Raw genomic sequence first — 21,085 nt, 5'->3', positions numbered from 1 at the left:
AGGTGTTGAGGGCCTGGGTTATTTAGGTGTATGGGAATGGAGAGAATGACATAACTGAGAGATGTTAAACAAGGACTCAACAGGCTTCGACGATGTATTGAATCTAGAAAACGGAAGAGCAAGGGCTGAGGAAGCAGTGGCGTCACTGAGAGGAATGAGTGACCTGTGGGGGAAAGCCAGTTCAGATGGGGAGCAATTTCAGAAGGTATTTGGATGTGAGTGTCACGAGTTCTGGGAAGTAGAACGGGCTAGAGATATAGATGAAGGAGTCACCTGCAGAGAGGTCATGGAAGCTGTGGAAAGAGGGTGGTGTGGAGCGAGACAAGCAGGTCTGAGTAGGAAATCTGACGTCGGGGTGCAATGCACAGGTGGGGCTGGTAGGAGGAGAGTGTCCAGAAGGAAAAGGTTGTGTGTGGTCTCAGATGTTGTAAAAGTGAACAATGTGAGGACAGTGAAAGTACCTTTGAATTGGCCAAGAGATGGGTGCTGATTTTCTGCTGCTTCCAGTGGTCTTGGGAAGGGAGCCAGCACTGCAGAGGGCCAGGAGAAACCAGGGCACGAGGAAGGAGAAAGACAGCACACGTTTCAATTGCTTGGAAGTGAAGGAAATGAGATAACAGGCTAATTAAGGAATGAAGGTTATCCAGGTTAGAAGAGCTCTGACCCTCTGAGGGGCCGAAAGAAAGGAACAGGGTACAAGGAAGAGGGAGGGTGCTAGAGAGATTTCTATACCCCTGAAGCCGTGGAGACTGTTGGAGTGAAAGCTGTATCGCTGCATCTGATTCACTGGAGCCATCTGCGTGGGAAGTGTGATTTGTCCCTAGTAAAGAGGCCAGGGGAGCTTCTACTCATGAAATCATCTTCTGTCCCAGAGGAAGACAGGCAGTTTCTTCCAGGCAGGTTGGAGCTGTGGCTTGTTGCTCTAGATAGACTCACTTTGTTAGCAGGTGTGCAAATGAATTTAGCGAATTCTCTGATCACTAGATCAGATACCATGTGGACTTAGAAATAGGCTCACGCTGACTCCCTATTAAGCAATTTCTGTTTCTTCTGCCTGTAAAGAAAACATTGTAGAAAATAGTACCAACTGTGAGGCAGCATGTTGATGCCTGATATATAATTTTTACTATAAATATAGAACAAATTTTACAAATAATTCAGAAGCGGCCTTAGCCAGGCAAAATTCAATTACACAGAATAGCGTGGATGAGGGGAGGTATATACAGTCTGTGTCAGGGTTAAAAAACCCTGAAAGAGGTACCTGAGTACAGAGAACTCCCAACCAACCCTCTTTGAGGGGCCCAGTTCCACACAGCATTAGATCAAATAATGAATATGGAATAAAACCTTTCTCTCAACAGCCTCAAGGAGGTTCCATCCATGCAGAAGGAGGCTGGGTGGGAAGTAGACGTGCCTCTCCTTCTCCTGCCCCTCCTTTTTATGCTGACACATTCGGTCTCATAGACCCCATGGGAGAAAACAAATTTCAGAGGCTTTCACGAAGCCAAGCGCTGAGTTATACTCCTCCCCTTGTGTCCTAAGGAGCATCAGCACCAGTGCAGCTTTCTAGGTTGTAAACGATGCCGACTGCGTGGGTGGTCGTGTCCCCTTCAGGTGCTCCTGCTTTTCAAGAACCAAACGCACCTTAGCAGAGGCCAAGGTTTCCTGAGAAGGTGAGTGAGGCAGATGGAACGTGCACAGGCAGCAACGCGGAATAGAATGGTGCTGATGGTTGGTCTGAGATGCCTAGAAACTGAGCGAGATCCATTTCTGGCCATGAATGTAGAAAACTGCTTCTTCTTATCTTCTTTTTGGAGCCCCTGACATAAAAGGCTTGAGGAGCTTCTGGCCAGAGGGACTTGAGGGGTTTTGGTGGCTTCTTTCACCTAAGGCGGTCAGATTGGCTTACACAGCAAATTAAGTAAACATAACCCCTTTCACATAAACAAACAATTACAAAAATTTAAATGGTGAATGTCTCAGAAGGAAGGAAAAAACCCAATACCCCAAATTGTACATTCTTTAACCATTATTTAAATAATCTCTGCAGGGTAACTTTCTGATTCCTTTCCCAAATCCCAGAAGATTGTCTCTGTTAAGAGCTGATTGTCCTCTAAAGCGATAATCCCTCCATCTCTGGGCATTTCCTTTAATGAAGCCCATAAAGTTATTAAAACAGTATGTGCATTTTTTTGCAACTTCCATTAGGATTCACTTATGGACTTTGAGAAGTTGTTTTCTAGTTGCTTCTAGTAGGTTCTCTGAACACAGGCTTTCAAAGGTTTAGGTGGTATTCTAGCTAAGTAGTAAGTTGTTTAGCCCTGGTCCTGCAGGTAGACGACCCTGAAAGTGGACAAAGGTATAGAATTTCCCAGTTCAGAATTGGTTATGTATGTGTTTTCCTGTGAATGGTGGGTTCACACCGGGCTTCAGAGAGCAAGAGAAGTTTTTCCTTTTCCTCTCCTTTTCTGGCACATGCATTTCAGTGGATCAAGGACATAATTTTCCAGGTTATGGCAAATTCAAGTTAAACTCCAATATGAAAGGGCTGGGGTGGGAAGGAATGAGTGTTCTGAATAGGCAAGTTTAAAACCAGTTTAGGTCAGGAAATGGGGAGGCGTGGAGGTTCTGGCAACTCTCTCCCAAAGTCTGCTTTGCCAAAGTTCAATGACAAGGAAGGTTGGGTTTCCTACAGACCTCCTCCTGGATGTACCTTTTCATCTACTGACACTGAAGGAAGGGACTGTGACCAGGCAGCCTGGAGGAGCCTCATTAGGGATGAAAGGCGGGGAAAGACACTATTCCCATTTTCCCCAGAGGGCAAAGGGATCTCCTAGGGATGGGGATGAGAAGCTTGGAATAAGTGCAGTGAGCAGGACTGGTCGCATTACTTATTTTTCACTTCTGAATAAACTGTTTCTGTGGCTGATGGGGAGGCTGAAGTTGGTTTCTTTGATTCCCAGGCATTGAAGTTCAGGGCAGAATATGCAACTTCGTCAGTCTGAAAGGAATGAAGAGCAGTCAATTAAATCAGTGTCATGGGCCAGGCCCTCACCTTGTCCGGTGTGATTCAGCACCACACGCTTTCACTTTGTTTCACTTTGAAACTTTTAGTTCAGAGAAGTACTTTTATTACCCATTTTCTCTGCCTACTAACATCCTGTTGAATGTTCATTAGAAGAGATAGATTATGGAATGCTACAATGGAATATGATGATACAACAATGAGAATAAATAAACGACAAAGGCACACAACAATATGAATGAATCTCATAAAACAATTTTGAATCAAAGAAGCCAGACATGGGGGCTTCCCTGGTGGCGCAGTGGTTGAGAGTCCACCTGCCGATGCAGGGGACACGGGTTCGTGCCCCGGTCCAGGAGGATCCCACATGCCGCGGAGCGGCTGGGCCCGTGAGCCATGGCCGCTGAGCCTGCGCATCCGGAGCCTGTGCCTCGCAATGGGAGAGGCCACAACAGTGAGAGGCCCGCGTACCGCAAAAAAAAAAAAAAAAGAAGCCAGACACATGTATACACTGTATTTTTCATTTATATAAGTGCATAATCAGGTAAAACGAACCTAATGCACTGGAAATAAGGACAGTCATTACTCTTTGGAGGGAAGTAACTGGAGCGTTTTGTGTGTGTGTTTGTTGCGGGGGTTGGTTTTTTTTTTAATGATTTGGGTGCTGTTTACATAGGTACGTACAACTCGTAGAAACTTAAACATTGTTAAAATATACTTATGATTGAAGCATTTTTCAATATATATGTATATTCTATTGAAGGTTAAGATGAGAACAATTCAGTACAATTATCAGAAAGTAAAGGAACTAAGACCTCAGATCTATTAGATTGGAAATTATCATTTGATAGGAAGAGCAGGGTCAGGTTGGAGGCAGAAGAGGGAGAATGATCTAGTGCCTTCCTTGAGCTGGGCATTGTGTCAGGTGCTTTACCTTTGTTAGGTCATTTAATTCCTTGAACTTCTCTTTGAAGGAGGCAGCATGTCCATTTTACACATGAAAAAGCCAGGGATCAAAGAGGTTAAGTTACCAGCCCAAGGTCCCAGCCAGGATTCAAGTTCACATCTTGCAATGAGGTAGACTGGTGGGGGTAATACTTCTTTGTCTGTTGCTGAAGTGAGGAACTTTGACCCAAACTTGATCTCACTTTTGTATCTTCAAGAATAACCCATTCTACACAGAGGTATTTCCATGAGAAAAGGAGCCAGTGAAACTGGCTGTGCTTACCTTGTTAGGTGAATTGTCAGAGTGGCCCTGACCTAGGGAAACAAAGGAGAGTTATCAACCCATGAAAATGCAGAGCTGACTTATTGCCTCAGAATGTGGTGTTCCTAAGCTGTTGTGCTTCTAGCTGAAGGAGGTGGCAGGTGGTGAGAGGGTGGAGTGGGGAGGTGGCCCATGATTAAGACTTAAGGAATTCACTTCCCTCAGTCTGCAGTCCAGACCCCAGGGCATTAGACCAAGGAGGGGTGGGGAGAGGCCTCAGTGCACTTCTGAAGAATTCTTCTAGTTCACAAGGCATGAGTTTTGCCCAGGTGTGTGTCTCAGCAGCAGGCTCCAGCGGCAAGGAGGGGCATTGAGGCCCACAGTACCCAGAGCACCAAAGGCAGGGAAAGTCTCACCAAAGGAGATGTCCGCATCCGTAATAGAGGCAGGAGGGGGAAGGAGGTAGGATGAGGAAAAGGCTCCTGGAAACATGTCCATCTCATGGCCTGCTTGGCTTGCCTGGCCTAGGAGGGGCGAGTGTCTCTCCCCCAGCTGTGTCTCAGGGGAATCTTTTGCAGCAGGAAGGGTGTGAGGACCTATGCCAGTTTAAGAATGGGAAACTGAGATCCCCTCTAATAATTCAGAAGGTAGGGATTCACTTGGAAATCCGGGATTCCCTGGTAGGGCAGGGTATATAGTAGAACATACAAGCTCTCACTAGGGGAGCAGGTTTACTTACTCTGGTTGTGGTCTGAGGATTTGTGCTCTGTGAGATCGCGCTGGTCACTTGCCCTAAATAAATATCAGACACTGTGACTACTATTCCCAGGCACAGGATCTTTGCTCCTTGAATTAGGAAGGACACTGTCAGCATGATTCCTTGGGGCTCCTCAATGTTCATTTATACCTTGGTTGGTCCTCTTTCCTCTGAGGACCTCCTTCTTCAATCTACCTATCATCCCTTCTAGTGTTTACTCCTCTCCTGCTTACTGGCTGTTCACATTTAGGGCCATTCATGCCAACTGCTTCTGAGCTTATTTCTACCCTGACACCTTTCCCCTTTTGTAGGTCGATGCTGTTTTTTTGTCACTTTATTTATTGCCCAGGAGGCCTTTGGTTGTTTCTGCTTTTCTTAGGTTCTCTTCCTGTCCTGTCCCTCCCTCCTCCTGCTACTCTTGTCGACAGAGCACAGGACTCCCTTCCTCCTGCTTCTTTCATTTCCTCATTAGTTTTCCTTCTTGGACCTTGGCTTCCCTGACTGGGGACCAAGGAACATAATTGGTTCTGCCCCCTCTAAACCAGATGGGGTTGGGAATAACTATGTCCAAGAGAGAGGAAGGCACAGGAAGCATGAAGACCAGGGAAGAAGAGACCCACAGGAATTAATGCCAAGAAGCAGGGCTTTAAGAAGAATGAGGAGCAGATCCAGGTCCAGAGACAGAGATGAAGTCTCCTTCCCTCTCCCGAGCATGGCAGTTAGCCTCAGAGAAAGCAAAACAAGAGGAAAGGCACCATACTCTCCAGTTTTTCTGATGTACAGAAAATACACCAAGGCTGCTATCAGAGCTACCCCAGCCAGGACTCCAATCACGATGCCGGCAATAGCACCACCTGAGAGGCCAGAAGAACTTCCTTGTGTTGAATCATCTGTCACGGAAAGAAAAATGAAGAGTCAATGTAGGTGACATTATTTTACAGTGGGGGCTGCTCTGGGAAATAACTCTCAATATGAAATAGTCTCGACTTGTTCCTTCAAGGAATAAAATTTCTGTGGAAGGTTGCTGTGAGGTGACTAGCCGACTATATTTTTGTAATTTTTTTCTCTCTGACTGTATTTCTAGGTTGGTGGTCAGACATGCCTCAATTCCAGTGTGGCCCTTCTGCACTCAGGTATTTTTGAAGGCTTTGGACATGGAAGAAGCGCTAATGGTTATTTTTCTATGTTATAGCTTCCCATCTTTTCATGATTACATCTTTCTCTGGGTGTGGCCCAGGTGTGGCCGCCATGAATATGTGCCTGTTAGGTGTCTTGGTGGGGATTTATTGATGGAAGGCCCTCTGAATTCACTGCCCCTCTGCACAGAGACCACCCTTCACACAGGTTCCCAGCAGGAATATGAAATCAATCCCAGTTCTGCGAGAAATGATTTTTTTGTGATGGGTGACTTTAGTTCAAGGATTCCTCATCAGATTTGCAGACACTCTCTTAGAACTGCACTGCAGCCTAAAACTTCCTCCTTTCCTTTCTCCTTCCCAGGGATACAATATGCATCATGGTCTGAGGACCCTCCCAGGCTCCTCCCACTCCTGCCCCGCTTTCCTTCACAGGCATTTTTCCCAATGAATGTCTTGTATGTCTAATCCCATCTGGGCTACATCTCACGGGGTGAAAACTAACATACTAGACGTGAAACTTTGCACTCAACTCCTTTTTTTCTCTCTTCCATATTTACTCAGTAACATGTTCCTATGGGTCTTTTATGTTATGCCTTCCTTCCCCAAATATATAATACCTTTTGCCCTTTGTTCTTTTTTTTTTTTGCGGTACGCGGGCCTCTCACTGTTGTGGCCTCTCCCGCTGCGGAGCACAGGCTCCAGACGCGCAGGCTCAGCGGCCATGGCTCACAGGCCTAGCCGCTCCACGGCATGTGGGATCCTCCTGGACCGGGGCATGAACCCGTGTCCCCTGCATCGGCAGGCGGACTCTCATTTAATTCATATAATAACCCTGTCAGATAGACATTATTTCCATTTTACAGATGGAAAATCTGAGGCTTCCAGTAGTGAAAAACCCAAAGTCATATGGCTAATAAGAGGTGGATCTAGAGTTAGGTAGTCCTTGAATTGGAGTTCCCGATTTCACATAGCCTAATGATAATAATAGTAATTATAGCAGCTAACATTTTTGGAAAAATTTTCCTTTGTGTGTATTTTGCTGTGGGTTTAATTGAATATTACATTAAATCTGAAACAAAACCATGAAGCAGGTACTTTTATTGCAATTTTCAGTTGAGGAATCTGAGGCTCAGAGAAGTCAAGAATCCTGTGCAAGGGCTTCCCTGGTGGCGCAGTGGTTGAGAGTCCGCCTGCCGATGCAGGGGACACGGGTTCGTGCCCTGGTCCGGGAGGGTCCCACATGCCGCGGAGCGGCTGGGCCCGTGAGCCATGGCCGCTGAGCCTGCGCGTCCGGAGCCTGTGCTCCACAACGGGAGAGGCCACAACAGTGGGACGCCCGTGTACCGCAAAAAAAAAAAAAAAAAAAAAAAAAAAGGGAAAAAAAAAGAATCCTGTGCAAGAATTTATAATTGTAAATGCTTACATTAAAAAAGTAGATCTCAAATCAGCAACCTAAATTTACAACTTAAGGGACATGAAAAACGAAACAATGAAAAAAAAACAAATGAACCAAAGCTAGCAGAATGAAGGAAACAATAACAATTAGAATGGAGATAAATAAATTAGAGAATGGAAAAACAGTAGAGAGAATCAATAAAACCAATATTTGGTTCTTCAGAAATTTTAACAAAATTGACAAATCTTTAACTAGATTGACTAAGAAGATTCAAATTACTAAAATCAGAAATGAATGTGGGAACATTGCTACCAATTCTACAAAATATGAGTACTATGAATAATCATTTGGCAACAAATTGGATAACTTCTACAAAATGGACAAATTCCTAGAAACATGAAAGCTACCAAGATGAAATCACAAAGAAATAAAGACTATGAATAGACATATGAAGTAAGGAGGTTAAATCAATAAAAAACACTTGATAAAAATCCACTAACCTTTCATGATGAAAACACTCAAACTAGGAAAAGAAGGAAACCACCTCAACATAATAAAGGACATATATAAAAAACCCACAGCTAACATCATCCTGAATGGTGAAAGACTGAAAGTTCTTCCTCTAAGGTCAGGAACAAGACAACAATGCCTGTTTTTCCACTTCTATTCAAAATAGTATTGGATGTATTAGCCAGAGCAATTAGGCAAGAAAAAGAAACAAAGGACATCCAAATTGGAAAAGAAGAGTAAAATTATCTCTGTTTGCAGATAACATGGCCTTATATGTAGAAAACCATAAAGATCCCCCAGAAAACTGTTACAACTAATAAACAAATTCATCAAAGCTGGAGAATACTAAATCAACATGTAAAAATCAGTTGTTTCGGGACTTCCCTTGTGGCACAGTGGTTAAGAATCCTTCTGCCAATGCAGGGGACATGGGTTCGATCCCTGTCTGGGAAGATCCCACATGCCGCAGAGCATCTAAGCCCATGCACCACAACTACTCATCCTGTGCTTTAGAGCCCGCAAGCCACAACTACTGTGCCTGCGTGCCACAACTACTGAAGCCCACGCACATAGAGCCCGTGCTCCGCAACAAGAGAAGCCACCGCAATAAGAAGCCCGTGCACCACAATGAAGAGTAGCCCCTGCTCACCGCAACTAGAGAAAGCCCACGCGCAGCAACAAAGACCCAATGCAGCCAAAAACAAAAATAAATAAATAAATACTATTAAAAAAATCAGTTGTTTCTATACACAAACAATGAAACATTCAAAAAGGAAATTAAGAAAATTTTATTTACAATACTATCAAAAATAATGAAATATTCAGGAATTAACCAGGGAGGTGAAAGATTTATACACTGAGAAACTATAAATAAACACTGCTGAAAGAAATTAAAGACATAAATGAATGGAAAGACATCCCATGTCCATGGATTGGAAGACTTAACATGGTTAAGATGACAGTACTACCCAAAGTGATCTAAGATTCATCGCAATCCTATCAAAATTCCCCAATGACTTTTTTTTTTTTTTTTTGCTGAAATAGAAAATCAGCCCTAAAATTCATATAGCATTTCAGGAGACCCCTAAAAGCCAAAAAAATCTGGAAAAAGAAGAACAGAGTTGGAGGACTCGCATTTCCTGATTTCAAAATTTGTTACAAAGCTACAGTAATCAAAAGTGTGGTATTATGGGGCTTCCCTGGTGGTGCAGTGGTTGAGAGTCCGCCTGCCGATGCAGGGGATGCGGGTTCGTGCCCCAGTCCGGGAAGATTCCACATGCCGCGGAGCAGCTGGGCCCGTGAGCCATGGCCGCTGAGCCTGCGCGTCCAGAGCCTGTGCTTTGCAGCGGGAGAGGCCACAACAGTGAGAGGCCCGCGTACCACAAAAAAAAAAAAAAAAAAAAAAAGTGTGGTATTAGAATAAAGACAGACATGCACAACAATGGAATAGTAAGCCCAGAAATAAACTTTCGTATATATGGTCAGATGACATTGACAAGGGTGTCAAGATGATTATATGGGAGAGTCTTTTCAACATATGGAACTGGGAAAACCAGATATTTATACAACAGAGTGAAGTTGAACCCTTACCTAACACCATATACAAAAAAATTAACTCACAATGCATAAAAAAATCTCAATGAGTGCTAAAACTAGAAGAAAAACATAGGCTGAAAGCTTCATGACACTGGATTTGGCAATGATTTATTGGATAGGAAACCAAAAGCACAGGCAAGGAATAAAAAAAAAATCAGTAAATTGGACTTCATCAAATTTAAAAACTTTTATGCATCAAAGTGAAAAGACAACCCACAGAATGGGAGAACATATTTGCAAAACATATATATCTGTTAATGGATTAACATCCAGAATATGCAAAGAATTATTACAACTCAACAACCACAACCCAATATAAAAATGGGCAGAGGAGGGCTTCCCTGGCAGCACAGTGGTTAAGAATACGCCTGCCAATGCAGGGGACACGGGTTCGAGCCCTGGTCCAGGAAGATCCCACATGCCATGGAGCAACTAAGCCCATGCACCACAACTACTGAGCCCACAAGCCTAGAGCTAGAGCCCATGCTCCGCAACAAGAGAAGCCACCGCAATGAGAAGCCCACACGCCGCAACAAAGAGTAGCCCCCGCTCGCCGCAACTAGAGAAAGCCCGCATGCAGCAATGAAGACCCAAGACGGCCAAAAATAAATAAATTAAATAAATAAATTTTTTTTTAAATGGGAAGAGGAACTGAAGAGACATTTCTCCAAAGAAACAGTCTCTGCAATAAGTGGTGCTGGGAAAACTGGACAGCTACATGTAAAAGAATGAAATTAGAACACTCCCTAACACCATCCACAAAAATAAACTCAAAATTGATCAAAGACTTAAATGTAAGGCCGGGCATTATAAAACTCTTAGAGGAGAACATAGGCTGAACACTCTTTGACATAAATCGTAGCAATATTTCTTTTGATCCAGCTCCTAGAGTAATGAAAATAAAAACAAAAATTGACAAATGGGACCTAATTAAACGTAAAAACTTTTGCACAGCAAAGGAAACATAACAAAATGAAAAGACAACCCACAGAGTGGGAGAAAATATTCACAATAAAAGTGACCGACAAGGGATTAATCTCCAAAATATACAAACAGCTCATGCAGCTCTATGTCAAAAAAACAAACAACCCACTCAAAAAATGGGCAGAAGATCGAAATAGACATTTCTCCAAAGAAGACATACAGATGGGCAAAAAGCACATGAAAAGATGCTCAACATCACTAATTATCAGAGGAATGCAAATCAAAACCACAATGAGGTATCACCTTACACTGATCAGAATGGCCATCCATCATCAAAAAGTCTACAAACAGGGGCTTCCCTGGTGGTGCAGTGGTTACGAATCCTCCTGCCAATGCAGGGGACATGGGTTTGAGCCCTGGTCCGGGAAGATCCCACATGCCATGGAGCAACTAAGGCCGTGTGTGCCACGGCTACTGAGCTGCGCTCTCGAGCCCATGAGCCACAACTACTGAAGCCCGCATGCCTAGAGCCTGTGCTCCGCAACAAAAGAAGCCACCACAATGAGAAGCCCGCGCACTGCAATGAAGAGTAGCCCCCCCTCACCGCAACTAGAGAAAGCCCGTGTGCAGCAACAAAGACCCAACTCAACCAAAAATAAAATAAATAAATAAAATAATAATTAAAAAGTCTACAAACAATAAATGCTGAATTGAGTGTGGAGAAAGGGAACCCTCCTACACTGTTGGTGGGAATGTAAATTGGTACAACCACTATGGAGAAGAGTATGGAGGTTCCTTAAAAAACAAAAATAGAACTACCATATGATCCAGCAATACCACTCCTGGACATATATTTGGAGAAAACCATAATTTGAAAAGATACATGCACCCCAATGTTCACTGCAGCACTATTTACAATAGCCAAGATATGAAAGCAACCTAAATGTCCATTGACAGAGGAATGGATAAAGAAGATGTTGTACATATATACACAATGGAATATTACTCAGCTGTAAAACAAGGAATGAAATAATGCCATTTTCACAAACATGGATGGACCTCAAGATTCTCATTCTAAGTGAAGTAAGTCAGACAGAGAAGGACAAATAAGATATGATATCACTCGTAAGTGGAATGTAATTTTAAAAAAATGATACAAGTGAACTTATTTACAAAACCGGAACAGACTCACAGATTTCAAAAATAAACTTATGGTTACCAAAAGGGAAACGTCCGGAGGGGAGGGAAAAATTAGGAGCATGGGATTAACATATACCCACTACTATATATAAAATAGATAACCAACAAGGACCTACTGTATAGCACAGGGAACTCTACTCAATATTCTGTAATAACCTATATGGGTAAAGAATCTGAAAAAGAATGAATATATGAATATGTATAACTGAATCGCTTTGCTGTACACCTGAAACTGACACAACATTGTAAATCAACTATACTCCAATAAAAATTTTTTTAAAGATATACAAATGGCCAATAAGCACATGAAAAGATGCTCAACATCACCAATAATTAGGGGAATGTAAATCAAAACCACAGTGAGATATCACTTCACACCCTTTAGAATGGCTGTTAAAAAAAAACAACAACAGAAAACAACAAGTGTTTGCAAGGATGTGGAAAAATTGGAACTTTTGTGCATTGCTGGTGGGAACGTAAATGGTGCAACCACTGTGGAAAATGGTATGTCAGTTCATCAAACAGTTGAACAAAGAACTGCCATTTGACCCAGCAAATCCACCTCTGGGTGTGTGCTCAAAAGACTGAAAGCAGGGATTGAACAGATATTTGTACACCCATGTTCACAGTGGCGTATTCACAACAGCCAAAAGGTGGAAACAATTTAAAAGACAATCAACTTATGAATGATAAACAAAATGTGGTATATACATACAAGGGAATATAATTCAGTCTTTAAAAGGAATGAAATTCAGATATATGCTATAACATGGATGGAACCTTGAAGACATAATGCTAAGTGAAATAAATCAGACCCAAAAGGATAATTATTATATGATTCCACTTATACAAAATAACTAGAATAGTCAAATTCATAGAGACAAAGAAAGTAGAATGGTGGTTGCCAGGGTTTGGGTTGGGGGACTGGGGAGTTATTGTTTAATGGGTACAGAGTTTTAGTATGGTAAGGTGGAAAAGTTCTAGATGGATAGTGGTAATGATTGCAGGAGAATATGAATATGCTTATTGCTACTGAGCTGCAGTCTTAAAAATGGCTAAAATCATATATCTTATGTATATTTTACCACATTAAAAATGGTAACAGAAAAAAAAAAAAAAACAAGAAGAATCTTGTGAAAGTCACACTAAAATCCCAAAGCCAGGATAAGAAACTTAAGTATATTTGATTTAGAGATTAAGCTCTTATCTATTTTGCTGTTTACTGTAACGGTCTCTTATTTGATATTCTGCCCCCTGTGACCTCTATCCATTTTGCACACCGTTTGTAGAGTAATCCTCCAGGCGAGTGGTCACTTACATTTCACATCCAGCCTGAGGGGGTCACTTTTGCTGGAATTGCCCAGGTTGGAGACCTCACACTGATAATCCCCGGCATCCTCCCTCCTGACGGGGTTGATGGTGAGGGTGTTGTTGTCTGGGGACAGCTTCATCCTGTCCGTGAGCAGTAGACTCTGGCCATTGAAAAACCAGCATATGGAGATCCCAGTGTCATTTGTGCGGCAGGTCAGGACCACGGTATTCTCATGTTCTGTGACTGTGGTGTTGCTGGCTTCGATGGAGGGCTGTGCCACTGGGTCTGTGGAGAGACAGGGGGTGACTGACTGAGAATAGGTCAGGGGTCTGGGGCCATGCTCTTTCCTCAGAGGTCTCAGCCACCCCCGGGGCCCATGAGCTCTGTAAAGGTGATGCAGAGATTGGCCCTGACCCTGTGAACAAGGTCGTGGGTCTCTCTTTGGGTGACGATCCATAAGGAGAGGGCTGCAACTCCTCTCTGAAACCCAGATACCCCAGGATGACCCCTGACCAGTCTCCCTGGACAGCTCTGTAGTATCGGCACCAGGAACGTCTTCTCAGCCCATATGTCTAGCATCTTCAACATCAAGTGGGATTTTTCATTAACTTTCATTGACCTTTTTCCACAATTTTCTTTGACTTTAAACTAATTCAGGTCCCATTCCTTATATACACTTCCGAGTGCACTGGGGAAGGCAGGCTTGCCAACTCTGTGCATCTCTGGGGCCAAGGGAACTTTCCATAAAGTAGGGGAGGCATCTGCTTCCTGTTAAATAATTTCTTAGACTGGCCCAACACAGCCTCCTGGACTGTAGAAGGGTTAAGTATCCCTCTGAGCCAAGGACAGTCTTGTTTTTAAATTCCCCAACAATAACTACCCCTCATTTTCACTCATCCTGAGTCTGAGACATTAACCTTTTCTCCCATCAGAGGATGGTGACCCTGAGCCTCTCAAGACAGGAGCAGCTGTTGCCTCCCAGTCTTGGCTCAAGGCTGGGCCTGCCCAGATTTGCCTGGGACAGGAAGTCATGGCCAGCCTGATATCCAGGGGTGAGGGTCCATGTACCTGGACCTGAGAGGGATGGGTGTGGTCTGGCCTCCGGCAGTGGAGATTCAGTCGGGCTGCCTGGGGCACATAGGAACAGAGGCTACTCACAGATGACATTCAGGGTGAATGGGTCACTGCAGCTGACACTCACTGGGTTCCGAGTTTCACACATATAGGGTCCTGTGTCATTCCTCGTGACATGGAATAAAGTGAGCGTCCTGTTGTCCTCAGACAGTTCCAGCCTGGTGCTGTTGGGGAGGCTCTGATTGTTGACCCACCATGTGTGGGAGGTGTCCTGAGTCTCAGGCCCACATGTTAACACTACAGTGTCCTGCTCCACAGGGTTGGAGTTGTTGCTGGTGATAACGGGGGTGGGCACCACCGCTGTGAAGACAACAGAGAGAACATTGCCCCTTTTATACCTTGATTCCTCCAATAGCAACTTCAATCAGAGTTGGCATTTCTCACCTTTGAGCCAAACTGAGTCCTTAAAGAATAAGGCAGGTCTTTGTATCACAAGACAAATGCATGAACATCTGAACTCAGAGAATATAACGCCACCTGCTCTATGTCTGAGAGAAAGCACAGACTTCCTCAAGTGTCTGTCATGTATCAAGGTTTGAGAGCAGTAACATAGGCCTGGAAATCAGAGACCCCTTGCTTCCTCATTCATTCATTCATTCATTCATTCATTCATTTATTTATTTTTGCGATACGCAGGCCTCTCACTGTTGTGGCCTCTCCCGTTGTGGAGCACAGGCTCCAGACGCGCAGGCTCAGCGGCCATGGCTCACGGGCCCAGCCGCTCCGCGTCACGTGGGATCTTCCCGGACCGGAGCATGGACCCGCGTCCCCTGCATTGGCAGGCAGACTCTCAACCACTGCGCCACCAGGGAAGCCCCCTCATTTAGTTTTTTACTGACCAGGTGAGTACCTGACTGACCTTGGGGTGTTCACCTGGAACATGCAGGTCCTGAGACCCTTCAAGCTGCACAGACCTACGTTGCCTGGTGGAGATGTGTTTTCACTGAGTCCTCGATTTCCAAGGTTCCCTAGAGATAGGTAATGATGGGCCATCCCATAGTCCTTAAACCCCAAGAAGACTGGGCAGCATGGCCTGGAACTGGGTGTTTGAGCAGAAATAACACACGGGATGATCCAGAGCAAGCCTGGTGGTCAGTCCAGTATTCAGGCTGCGGGGCCATGAGGTGGGGCAGTTCTGCCCAGGTGCTAAAGGTGATTGACAAGAAAGCGACCCCATAAAGTCTAGGTGAGTCCAAGGAATGATTAGAAAAGAGTGAGGGGGAGGGACTTGCCTGCTGGTCCAGTGGGTAAGGCTCTGCGCTCCCAATGTAGGGGGCCCGGCGTCGATCCCTGGTCGGGGAACTAGATCCTGCATGTATGCCCCAACTAAGAGTTCGCATGCCATAACTAAGAAGCCCGCCTGCCACAACTAAAAGATCCTGCATGCCGCAACTAAGACCCAGCCAAAATAAATAAATACTAAAAAAAAAAAAGTGAGGGGGACATGCTGGCTGGCTTTGGCAGCAGAACCAACGTCTCTGCCCTTAGTCTTGGACAGAATTGATCAGGGAGAGGTCTGAGTCTCTGTTTTTGTGTGTGTGTGTGTGTGTGTGCTATGCGGGCCTCTCACTGTTGTGGCCTCTCCGGCTGCGGAGCACAGGCTCCAGATGCGCAGGCTCAACGGCCATGGCTCATGGGCCTAGCCGCTCTGCGGCATGTGGGATCCTCCCTGACCGGGACACGAACCCGTGCCCCCTGCATCGGCAGGCGGACTCTCAACCACTGCACCACCAGGGAAGCCCTGAGTCTCTGTTTTATAAAGAGAGGAATGATTTAAATTAGTAGAAACATTCTGTGTTATGTTAATAACTTTAGGAGAAGAGGTCCCTGTCACCAATTTCTGTGGACAGTCAGGCAAATGGGGAGGAGGCCCACCACTGGCATGTGGCATGTGGCATGTGGCATGTTTTCTTTTCTTTTCTTTCTACCTCAGCAAACACAGCTAGAGCTGGATCAAATTTGTCTGAGTTGGGCCAAGTCTAAGTGAAAGGACAGTGGCTTGGGCACCTCATTGTTGGGGAGCCCTATGATACAGGTGCCATCATGAGGACACACGGGCAATGAAATAGGCAGTAAAGCAGTCAGATGGCACAGGGTCTGTCAGCCCCACCCTGGGAAGGTCTCGGGAACCACTGAGAGGAACGGGAGGCTCACAGAAGGACGAGAATGTGAGTTACAAATCAAAGAGGTGAAGTGAGCCACTGGGGACTGCAGACCTGTCCTTCTGCCTTTGACTCCCTGGTCGAGTCATGTAGGGCTTAGATTCAGGGGTTGCATAGCCCTGTTACGTGGTACGTTCCACTTGTTGGCATCATGGAGGGAAGGAGCCCTGGACCAGGGCAAAGTGGGGGCTCATTCTCCTGGTGACCTGGGGAAACTGGCTCATGTTGGAGCCTCGCAGAGGCTGCTGCTCCCACTGATTTGTGTGTCCTTTACTATTGCCCGGGAGTGTGGGCCTGGCCACAGGTGTTAGCAGGACGGGAACAGGGCAGTCAGCCATTTGCGGGAGTACTTGTGGAAGGCTTAAGGGTAGGGGAGCTGTGCAGAGCAGGGCCAGTCCCGGCTGGAAAGAAGGAGGAGGCAAATGAGAGACATGGAAGCAGCAGAGAGAGCAAAAAATGTCCATTTACAAGTGACTTCAAAGTGGGGGTTACAAGTGCCTTCAAAGATCAAAGATCCAAGAGCCCCACTGCTGCCCAGAGGCAGGACCCCTGCATCCCTGGAAAACCCTCCCATGGCCGAGCAGCCCCACAGTCACCGTGAGACCTGGCTCCCAACGTGCTTTAGGGGCGGGTGGTCAGAGGATGGAACATGGGTCCCATCGCTGGAGAGACAGGCAATAGGTGTGGCCAGTACCTCCTAGGATTCTGCATCCAGATTCCAGTGCCTGAAGAGATTATAGGTCATTCATTCGTTCTTTTACCTTCCATCCTTTCTTCATCAAAGAAAGATTGAGAGTTTACCTGTTGGGCCCTATGCTGGTTGCAGGTGTAGGTTGGAGAGTGAGGAAACCGAGTCCTTTCTATGTTATTCCAGCGGGAGTAACACCCAGCACATTAGGAAACAAACAAATAAATGATTTCTCATCCAGTGCAAGGAGCTTATGCATTGGCTACCTGAAGAGGGAAGGCCTGGACATTCCTGTCACTGACTATGATCATTGATGCAGGTAATTTAGTTCTAGAGTAAACAGGATTAATTTTCAATTTCCTTTTACTTTCCATGCCAGAGTCTCCCTCTGAGCTGGGTATGCCCAAGCAGAAAGGATCTGAACCAACAGCTGGTTTCTGGGTCCAAAGATGCACAACAAGGCCCCCGGGATGGGGGAGAGGATGGGGCTGTTATCTTGGCATGACTCTGGCCAGTCATGGTCTGTGTGACTCTGATTCAGTGAGTGTAATCCCCTTTAACTCAGTTTCTTCTCATTAAAATAGAAAAAATGGGGCTTCCCTGGTTGTGCAGTGGTTGAGAGTCCGCCTGCCGATGCGGGGGACACGGGTTCGTGCCCCAGTCCGGGAAGATCCCACATGCCGCGGAGCGGCTGGGCCTGTAAGCCATGGCCGCTGAGCCTGTGCATGTGGAGCCTGTGCTCCACAACGGGAGAGGCTACAGCAATGAGAGGCCCGCATACCGCAAAAAAAAAAAAAGAAAGAAAAAAAGAAAAAATGGTAAATTGTCTCAGGATTGCCATGTTGCCTATGTATTAACCTTAAATCATTAATAATTAACTGCCCTAAAGCTGAGCATAGAGGAGCTGACCATAAAAACTGCATCTATTATTAGTTGCATCCACAGGAGAGGGCTCCCTGGGCTGTGCCCCGGTGGCCAAGGAGCTGCCAGGAGCATCTTCTCTCCTCTGTTCCTCCCTAAGGATGCTGACCTTCCTCTGGAGTCTCCTTAGTCCCCAGGTGGTTGGCTGATAACCTGGGGATCTAGCCTGTCTTGCTCTCCATGCTGAGTCTCAGGTGAAGGCCCAGACTCCACCCCTGCTCAAAGGTCTCTTGGGGCTGAGACCTGGCTGGTGACCAGCTCTGAAGCCTTGCGACTCAGGCAGCTGGGAAGTCATTGCTCCCAGTCAACCCCGTCCAGGAGGCTAAAACCCAACAGTGGCAAATGTTCTCCGGGGTCGCTGGAGGCGGGAGCTGAGGGGCTGGGCAGGGGCTTCCTGGGGCTGAGCTTCTCTGTGGGGGTCCCAGGGGGCCCTCAGGCCAGGCCCATACTGAGTCCTGCAGGGTCTTCCTCAGCATCCTGGGCCCAGGGAGGGGCCCAGGGGGTTGAACTGAGGCTGATCTTCCTCTGCTGTGTTACTCCCATCAGCCTGGTCCTTCTTTCTGCACAGAATGTCTTCAGGGTCCGGATTCTGCGAAAGAATTCTGATCCTTTAAAATTTATCTCCACCGTGTGTGTGTCCTGCACTAAATGTTCAAACCCCAACCTGGGATGTCATACAGAGAGGGATGGAGACACAGCCCAGGCCTGTCAGTCCTCTGCGTGTGAATAGAATTCACCCCACCCAACACCCAGAGGTCAGAGAGGAATCACTCACGATATACGCGGAGTTGTCCAGCTAGTCTTTCAGTCTGTAAATCATTCTTTGTAATGAGCAGGGTGTAGTATCCTGTGTCGTTCTGGGTGACGTTCTGGAACAGCAGGGATCCATTGGGGTATATTGTCTCTCGACCGCTGTGTGCAGGCCCAGTGGCACTTGCACTACTGTCTATTCTACGTGATGCAATTAGTTGGTTGTTCTCTACCCTTTCTCCTCTGTACCAGCCATAGCCTAGAAGGTCCCCTGTCACATTGTGGACAAGTAGAAGAACATCTGTGCCTTCTGCAGCATTGAAGGGCACCGATTCAATAGTGAGTTGCACAGTGGTGGGAAGGTTCCAGAAGGTTACGAGTGAGACTAGGAGGGAAGAGAGAGAGATTAATATTCTGACCTATGTGTTGGGATGGAAAAATGGGGCCCTGGGTCCTGAGCAGGTCTCTTCATCCCTCAGCCTTGGTGTGTGTTTTTGTAGTGCATGTGTGTGTGTGTGTGTGTGTCTGTGTCTGTGTGTGCATGTGTGTTTGCTACTGGCTCAGGGTCAGCAGCATGACCCCCATTACTTCAGCCCCTCTGAGCTTGTTATTTCCTCTGTTTCCCCAGGTGTCTGCCTGGCTCACTCTCTTGCTGCCCTCACACGCTTGCTCACACTCAGGGGCCTGTTGGGAGCTGCCCTCCCTGACACCTGCTCCAGAGACCCTCCGTCTTCACTTTCTGACCTTTCCCTGCTCCGTTTCCTTCATGACACTTAGCAGCACCTGACAGCACGTTCTAGATCCCCTTGCTTGTCTGTCTTCCTCCCCATAGAGTGTGAGCTCTGGGATGGCAGGGACTTGTCTGATCCTGGTTGTAACCCAGGGCCTGGACCAGGCTCCAAATACCAGGTGAGGAAGGAATGAGTGTTCCCAGGGCCTCCACCGCCTGGTGTTTATTTGTCAGTTTCTAAGGGTGGTGGGTAAGGACAGTGTTTAGCTTCCTGGCTGCATTTTTTTCTGGATTGACACCCTGACATAAATTGTTATTGTCACCAGTTTTGAAAAATTACTGCTCAGTGATGAATAATTTGGAAAAGGTACAGTAATTGAGGATTCCCTGCCCCTCACCAATTCCAGTTCATTGAGGTTTCCTGTTGCGCAGTCCCTCCCCCCACCCTCCCCTGCTCCCATGTCCTCGCCCCTCAGGTCCAAGCAGAAGCCCTCTGTCCCCTCTCAGAGCCCTGTCTCCCCCAGAGACCTCAGCCAGTCTCTGTTCTCCCACCTCTGCCCGCACCCTGAAAATTGTCCCCTCTCACCTGCCAGCAGGAGTCCATTCCAGGGGATGCACCCTCTGCGGGCATGGGCTATGGGGGGCTCCATGGTGTCTGCTGTCTGCTGTGTCCCTCGCTCTGTGAGAAGAGCTTCAGCTCCTGAAACACTACAAGCACTGCTGTCTGATGTGTGAGCTCCGCTGTCCTTCCTCCCTCTGTGCTGGGCCTCTTCCCCGGGCAGGAGCACTTCGCTGGGTCACATGGGCCAGGGGCGGGGTCTCTGCCCAGGACCCTCCCTCTCCCTCCCCTCTCTTTCCTGCCTGCCTTCTCTCTTCTTCCCTCTTCCCTTTCTGTTTACAATTCATTTCCCTGCGAACCGCTGCTCTTTCTGCCTTTTTCAGCTTGACTTCTCAGTCTAGAAACACACACACACACACACACACACAATTTGCCATTGGTTGGGGGGAGCACAACCCTGGGGCTCAGTGTCCTGGGCATTCCCCACAGTTCGCAGTTGGGGTGCACAGTCAGCCTCTCCCCCACAGCCTCCCCTTCCCCTTCCGGGTTTTCCCTTTAGAGCAGGAGCCCTGCGGCTACATCACGAACCCTCGTCACAGGAATGTCACCCACGCTGTGCATTGGAATCACTGTGGAACTTTATAAAGACTGAATGCACAGATGACACCTTAGAAATGCTGTTTCGGCAGCTGCCCAGGTCACATGTATGCCCAGCCAGGCTGAGACCCCATAATGTGGGCTGAGGTAGACTCTTCCCCTCTCGTGTGCACACAGAGGGTCTGCAGATCCTGTTAAAGCGCAGGGTCTGCCTCGCAGGTGTGGGGTGGACCCGAGAGTCTGCATCTAACTAGCTGTCAGGTGATACTGATCATACTGGGCTGTGGAGCACAGTTTCAGTAGCAAGGTCTGTCAGCACCACACAGACACCTAGAGGTCCCCAAACCAGGATAGTATTTCCCTCTGTGACACGGAGGGTCTTTCCAATGTTCTCAAATGCTCTGAGAAGGTTTCATTCTGTTCCTGCCAGAAGGCTCCAGGAAAGGACTGAGGGGCTGGAAAGGGTGTAAAGTGAGTG

General features: G+C 46.6%; 1 protein-coding gene across 2 annotated transcripts; it reads right to left on the bottom strand.

The window, feature by feature from the left end:
* Window positions 1-929: 929 nt before the first annotated feature.
* On the bottom strand, window positions 930-20,184 carry LOC308605396 (cell adhesion molecule CEACAM1-like). 2 transcript variants are annotated; one of them, XM_081215350.1, is made up of 8 exons: window positions 20,038-20,184; window positions 18,747-19,106; window positions 14,225-14,500; window positions 13,073-13,351; window positions 5,750-5,879; window positions 4,972-5,024; window positions 4,254-4,285; window positions 930-3,001 (listed from the first exon to the last, which is right to left on the bottom strand). In XM_081215350.1, exons 1-8 carry the CDS (start codon window positions 20,099-20,101, stop codon window positions 2,888-2,890), a joined length of 1,308 nt encoding a protein of 435 aa, XP_081071476.1. In that variant the 5' UTR covers window positions 20,102-20,184; the 3' UTR covers window positions 930-2,887. The 2 variants fall into 2 exon arrangements, with proteins under 2 accessions (XP_081071476.1, XP_081071475.1); XM_081215349.1 differs by lacking the exon at window positions 4,972-5,024 and having other exon boundaries at window positions 2,896-3,001; window positions 20,038-20,177.
* Between the last annotated feature and the right edge of the window lie 901 nt (window positions 20,185-21,085).

The sequence above is a fragment of the Mesoplodon bidens genome, assembly GCF_964165515.1.
Source record: "Mesoplodon bidens genome assembly, chromosome: 18".
Taxonomy (NCBI): Eukaryota; Metazoa; Chordata; class Mammalia; order Artiodactyla; family Ziphiidae; genus Mesoplodon; species Mesoplodon bidens.
This window is presented reverse-complemented; position numbering and strand designations above follow the sequence as displayed.